A 7048-nucleotide genomic window follows, 5' to 3' on the forward strand; every position below is an offset into this window, starting at 1 on the left:
TATACATACGATACACTTTTCTTCACACTTGAATTCACTTTCGTGTGCAGGATCAGTTAACTTTTGTCCAATATTTATTTGGTTTTCATTTGTGGGATTACTGCGATACAATATCGAAGAGGATTTGCTCTCCCTGGTACGATGGGAGTTAGTCGGTATAGGATTACATCATTACTTAGCCTAACATGAATTTTGACGTGTGACGAGGAGAACTGTGTTTTCCCAACTTATCATTCTTTTAGCTCAAAGATCACTTCATCAAGCACCAAGTCACTAAAACAACAAATGATAACAGCCTTAGTTTCTCATATCTTATTCACAAAGGTGTGGCTGCATTGCTTGGCATTCGTCCACACTCTCGTCTGGGGTGTTGATCTGGTTTATATACAGAACATGCTTAAAATGGAGACTGGGACGGCTTGATGGAAATAATATTAAAGTCATACTGAGTATAAGAGGTTGATTTATGCATCAAAGTAAAAGGTCATAAGTACACACTTTGAAGGATTCCAAATTAGGTTTGGGAGTAATACCGATGGAAATATAATGCTGTGCCAACCACTGCTATTTCTGTTGTAGTCCTGTAGAGTATTTTTGGCAGTTTACCGTTACTTAACTCATTTTTGCAATTTGTCCTGTTGTCCATTGTTCCACTGTTGCAGTTACAAGGTCTTGATTGAGGAGGCTTTTCATAGCAGACGGCATTTCCTTTGGGGACTACTCTGCAGACAACAGTAGATAAACAGCCTAAGGAAATGGTTGGCAATGTTATCACAGGACGAAACGGTCATGGTTAAATTACATTACAAGAAACTAAACCAATTCAAGGCCACTAAGTTTGAAAACAACCAAAACACAGCATATCATATGAACACAAAAATTAATTTATAACTCAATTTATTGAATAAGCTTTTCAAATCTTTACTGCAAAGTTTCATGGTTAAAACGGATACACTTTATCCTGGTATGTAACATAATCCACTATTTCCTTCATCTTTATTTTATGATAAATGAAAACGGCTGTCACAGGCAAATGATATGGTGGACATTGCATGGAACAGGAAGAAAACAGGAAATGGCAAACCGCTCAGTTATTCAGGGGAGATACAATTTTTTTTTTCCAATACACATGAATAACATCCACATTCATATCAAAGAAAGTAATATGGATACAAAGCGACACTGATATTTCAGCAAGCAACTACACAAAATAGAAGGTCTCAAAAGAATTACATTTATGCAAGGAACTTAATAAGCAGTGATTCCTTTGTGCTTTTTAGATGAAGTCAGTCAAATGTTGCAATCAACAGAAGTGCCTTCACAACCTTGTGAATGCAGCTCATTTGCTTTGCGAACATCTGCTGATGTTGTGATAAATTACTTTTGGCAGAGATTGAGTCTCTGCAACAAAAAGTTTTTTTTTAGAAAGCCTTTTCACAAATGGATCTCATCAGTTGGTTTGCCCAGTCACTCCTAGTCCTGCACTCAGTCTAAAGTCCCCATCCATACGTCACAGATTATGAAGGTTTCCATTCTTTGCTTGAGCGGTGGTAGGGGTGCTAGATTTCACCAGAGAGGTTGGGATATCGTTTTAATAAGACAGTTGCTTCCTTTGGCAAAAGTCGACCTTGACCTCCCTGCTTTCCGCTGGCCTTATTCTGGGCCTGAAAGTGAAATCATGAAGCAATATTACTATTCAAAACACAATGCGGCATGTTTTCATAAACAATTTTAATCTCTTAACCAGTGAGGTTTCTAAATGAAAAATGGCCAATAAGTGCTTAAAAAATACATTCCAATTGTAAAGATGCACCTAAAAAGGTGTTAGCGGTAACATGATGCGTGTGGATGATGTTAACACAGAAACAAACAATGATTGCGAAAAAAAACTAGTGGTCTGGCAGGAAACAGCATTGGGAAGTGGTAAGTTTGTTTGTTATGACTTTGTCATAACAAGGACACAGCAGACAAAATTGAGGTCTTTCTTCCAAGTTATCCAGTCCGATGTATTGTTCAAAAACGTGTTTCATTAAGGCCATTGCAGCTGTCCCATTCTGCAGTTTAATCAGAAGGGTGGGGTTCATGAGGATTTGACAAGGTCTGAGGACTGTGTTTGCATGTCTGCTTTACCTGGGTCTTTTTCACACATGTGTAGAAAGTTGACACTTCTTTAGAGCAGACTGTGTTGTTAAAGTCATTCTGTTTCCAGCAAGCCATCACTAATGACATCTCTGTAACACACGTGGCCTCTGTAATAAAGATTGCATATCATACTGTAAGTGTATGGCAAACTTATAACAGCTCTTTAATCAATTAATCAAAGTCAATTATATTCAGGGAATGTGAGGCCAAATAACTTTCAATGCATTTCAATGTTGAATGTTGAATATGCTTCAAAATATATAAACAACAAAAGTAAAGCGCAATGTTAACACATGTTAAGGCAAAGTCCTACTTACAGTTGTATTCATAAATATTATGCATAGGAAACAGCTCTATATTGATCCATAACATCACCTTTTAACATCATCTGTAAATGTGAAACCAAGAGCTCGCGGCATATTATTTGCGATCACGTCAACTAATAAAGTATGGTTATGACATTAAAAAGCTTAACCTTACCTCCTTTCCTCAGTCTTCGATTGGCGACCTCATTCTTCAGCGCCAGAGGTTTGATGGGTCTCAGGATGGGTCTGCCCTGCTGTCTGCTTAACAGTTTCGCTACCTTCTCTTGAATCACAGATCCACTTTGCATCGCCATTTTATAATGTCACTTCACAAACACAAAACTCAAGCTATAAGTGAAATCCTATAGAACAGTAAAACAACAGTAACGATTACACTCCTTTAAATGTCACTGTCGTTTTCTCCCTTACGTCCTCAAATGGAAGTCGCCATGTTCTGCCGAAAAGCGGTCCCTACCGGTTGTCGTGGTTACAACAGCAGAGACTGTCGTGAAAAATATCGTGAGTTCTGTTTGTATGTTAAATACTGGGCCGTCTTTTATTATTACGGAATTATTATATTAATACGTATATTAATTTAGAATGATTACGTTTAGTTATTATTCAATAGTTTAAAAGAATGCATCATTTAAATTCAATGCAGATTTTAAGGACTGCTAATGAAAGTCATGTGTTGTTGTTCGTCAAACTGCAGTTCTGTACATTCATCTTCGTGTTAATTACACATTTAACTACACCCTGTTGGTGTGAGCAAGTCACTTCAAATTCTATTTTTGACCAACTCAACATCTGTAACAAAAACTGGACATGCACTTAATTGTAAACATGAGGACAGGATGCCCTTGGGTGATGCAGGTTTTCCAGTAAAAGTTTTACTCAGGACATGGTTGAGCAGCAGATGTGACAGTGCAAGACAAGCCAGAACAAATTTAATAATGAATGAAATAAAAGCCAAATTTCTTAACAATTACCAACACAGAATGTTTGTCTTTAGTCTGAATTGCATTCAGGTTAAGATTTCAAATAATCGACAGAATAAAATGAAAACACATAAAACATTTCGTTGCGATATCTGAATAGCTATGTGATGTTCTCAATCAAAACAAGTCTGAAAAACACCTTGAATCTTCAAAATAGCATTCAAATATATTCCCTACAGACGGAAACCCCCTTTTGTGCACAGAGCCGGTTACAATACACAGAGACGCAGTGAGTTTTATTGACAAAACATAAATATACATGCATTTGTTGTTTCCTGTTTTCTTGTGCAGCTGCTGTAAATTTGACCTTGTTTATAGGGAGTGGTTGATTTTAACAGATTTAAATGAGGTTGACTAATGGTAAATCATGCCATAAGGATTGTCTATAGGACTTGTGTAGCGATGTGTTTTTTACTGTATCCGAAGTGTAAATTAATGATAGAATGGCTTCAACGTATCACATTTGGAAACATTGAGTGAATGTCAGGCTGTATCAGGCACTCAGATCTGCTTTGGTATTCTGACTTTGTCTCTGCATGTTTGTTAAAGGGGTACGTTGTGTAAAAGCCAAGTTTCAGGCCAGCCGGAACAACTCAGAATTAGCATCATCTCTGGAACAGCTCAGAAGCATAAACTTGCTGTAACAATTTGTTACATAACAAGATTCAGGATTATGAGTGGAGTAAGTAGACCGTATCACAATTTCAGTAGTTTGACACCAAGTTACAAATCAGTGGTGAGAAACCAATTTATTTTGAATGTGCCTCAGGACAAAAGGACTGTGAAACATTTAAAATGAAATGCATGGAAATATAGGGTATAACATATTATAATGAAACTGAATTTTGCACAGGATATCTATCTCTGAGAACTGAATTACGGTTTAGAAGAGTTTTTTGGTGTGTATCGTTTTTTGGTGGGCCAGCAGAATCTGTTGACATGGACATTACCAAAAAGCCAAAGATACCCGTCCCTGATCTCTGACCTTCCCTGCTCTTGTTTGCTTGACTGAACTCAACTCAATAGCGTGTAAACAGCTTTCTTTTGGTGAGACTTTGCATTCTTTAAAATTCTTTAGTCTACAATTATAAATCATTCTGTTAAACAATTAATTTCAAGCTTCATTCGACAAGCCTTACAAATCCGCGTTTTTCATAGAACTGAGCCTGGACTATTGGTCAAAAGACATGCTTACCTTGGTTTTGTATTTGCTTTTTCATTAGTAATTTTAAATTCTCTCCTCCCATCCATTTGCTTTCATCTTAATTGAATTCTGTTTCATGAAATAATTTGATTTTGTGTTTTCTAGCAACGATTAAAGAGTCAGTGGCAGATTTATCTGATGAGATGGAGATCAACGGACTGCATGCACTGCACAAACATACCAGACCAACTAGAGGTCATGACATTTTCCTGCCTTATTGTCTCTCCGGGTTACAGGGGTTTTGTGAACCATAATGCTCTGTAAAGTGAAAGAACTTCTTTGAGGCCTTTCCTTTCCTCACATGATTCCAGCTTAAAAACATATTAATGTGTATGATTGAAGGGTAATTCAAGTTTACAAAACTATACTTATGCTGTTTGTAATCTGGGTCTTGGGGATCCACAGCACTTTGTAGAGCAATGCAAATGCAGTTTTAGAATGAGAGGCTGTCAATGGTTGTTATAAGGCGTTATGTGGAAAAAGAATGGAATGGTTAATATATAATACATAAAAAGCGACCTATGTGTAATAGCTTGCTAAGTAAATCTGATTATTCTTTTATATTACTTTCTTCCTAATTTTATAAATGATTAACATTTCTCTCAGTTCTCTTGATTATAGTGTCTGATTCCACCAGTGTGCTGTTAAATTTTCATTTTATATCAGAATTTTTATCTGCTCATTATAGTTAAAGCAGTCTCATGAATATGATCTTCTCATTTAGTCTTTTATATTCAGTGTTAAGTCCGTTATGATAATGGAAGAGGTCCCAGAGGAGAGTATGTATGAGGATGATGAATGTTTGATGAGATTTCATGGTGTGGGCCTTTTTTAAAGGTGGCACATGTTGTAGCGCCGATAGACACTCTCTGTCGGCCCCCCGTAGAACAGCCATGACACCCCATCTGCCAAACACTCAGAATTATTACTCAAACACTCACATACACACTCATTAGATCACAGTCTTGAGTAGTGTAAGGCATGTGAAAGATACTAGAAAATACAGTGGTATGTTATATACAGTATGTTATATCCTGCTACTCCATAATGCAAAAACAAAACTCCTGACAGTGGTAAACTGGCGTATCCCTTCTCAGGCCACTACATTTGTCTCACTAGCCAATGCACCCTTGTCTCTTTGTAAGTCATTTTATTACTATTAATTCATAACTTACATTCAATGATTCCCTTTGCACATGTACGGTGGACAATATCTTGACATAGGGTGAGAAGAAATTGAGGGTGTGTCTATTGGGAATATGAAGGAATAGAGAAGGCATCACATGACAATGTGTGTGTGAGAGAGAAGAATAACAGACACGGAAAGGGAGAGAGAGGAGCAGAATGGAGGAGAGGGACCGTCTGGTCCCTGGGAGGACTGTCTGGAATTGTGCATTGATTAATGCAAGGCAGATCCATTAGCTAATGAAGTCTGTCTGGCGAACAGTGCATTCTGTAGAGCAATTACTTCACCTCTATCGTGCATCTTTTGACTTTGTACTTGCGTAAGATTGCAGGCTCTTGCATCATTGATAGGTATTATGTATTTGTTTTAATCTGTATTATTTAATTAATCTGTCAGAATGAAACAGACTCCAGCAGTGTTATCAAAGCTAATGCTTCAAACGTCCTTCACACGATCGTATAACAAACACAACTAACTATTTAATTATGATTCCCAAAGTATATAAATAAAGTATATAAGTGACAATGTTTCTGCAAATTGATCAATGGGGTGAAACAACAGGAACCAAACGCCTGTGCTCAACAGTTTGGTTCAGAATGGATGTCTAGCATGACATTTGACTTTGCCCTAACCCTTGCTCTTCTGGCAGATGGAGATTTATAAGCAGGAATGGCTTATGAAGGTTTTGTTTAAGCAGAATTCATCTGATTGTTTTCAGCTGTAATGTTTGGTCTGTTTGGGTTTTGGGATAGAGGCGGATGTAAGAGCTGTTTCACACCATGCACAAACATGCAGCATGTGGATGTAAATGATACTCCACCTCACTGTCATGAGATCCTGGATTCTCAGCTGTACATGTGTTTAAAATATGCGGAATAACATTTTGGATGACAAATTTATCAGAAATATATACAACCCTTAAACAAAATGTTTAATTATAAAATTATACAATTATTCTATTCTCCAATTTGATCCTACATTTAACTCCACTAATGTATTGAGATATGAAAGTAAGTGTATTTACTCTGTGGATAACCCCATGAATGAAACTTTATGGTTTTTAGTTATTAAAAGCACATTACCAGTCAAAAGTTCAATCACACATATTTATTATTGTGTGTTATTTTCTTTACACATTATTTTTTTTAAATAGTTCAGAATATGAAATACCACAATACGCTATAATGAACTACACAAGTCCAAAGATGTTAAG

The 7048-nt window shown here is 36.7% G+C and overlaps 1 protein-coding gene across 2 annotated transcripts; it reads right to left on the bottom strand.

Moving 5' to 3' along the window:
- Positions 1-447: 447 nt before the first annotated feature.
- chchd1 (coiled-coil-helix-coiled-coil-helix domain containing 1) lies at positions 448-2956 on the bottom strand. Of its 2 annotated transcripts, XM_079473302.1 has the most exons (4): positions 2877-2956; positions 2623-2773; positions 2131-2249; positions 865-1664 (listed from the first exon to the last, which is right to left on the bottom strand). In XM_079473302.1, exons 2-4 carry the CDS (start codon positions 2759-2761, stop codon positions 1560-1562), a joined length of 363 nt encoding a protein of 120 aa, XP_079329428.1. In that variant the 5' UTR covers positions 2762-2773; positions 2877-2956; the 3' UTR covers positions 865-1559. The 2 variants fall into 2 exon arrangements, with proteins under 2 accessions (XP_079329427.1, XP_079329428.1); XM_079473301.1 differs by having other exon boundaries at positions 448-1664; positions 2623-2956.
- Between the last annotated feature and the right edge of the window lie 4092 nt (positions 2957-7048).

This window comes from Barbatula barbatula, assembly GCF_947034865.1.
Source record: "Barbatula barbatula genome assembly, chromosome: 14".
Classification (NCBI taxonomy): domain Eukaryota; kingdom Metazoa; phylum Chordata; class Actinopteri; order Cypriniformes; family Nemacheilidae; genus Barbatula; species Barbatula barbatula.

Coding starts and splice junctions, on each gene's coding strand:
- chchd1 (XM_079473301.1), bottom strand. CDS start 2,761: ATGGCGATGCAAAGTGGATCTGTGATTCAAGAGAAGGTAGCGAAACTG. Junction 2,250..2,622: donor TCGAAGACTGAGGAAAGGAG/GTAAGGTTAAGC, acceptor TCTTTATTACAG/AGGCCACGTGTGTTACAGAG. Junction 1,665..2,130: donor CATGTGTGAAAAAGACCCAG/GTAAAGCAGACA, acceptor TTTCACTTTCAG/GCCCAGAATAAGGCCAGCGG.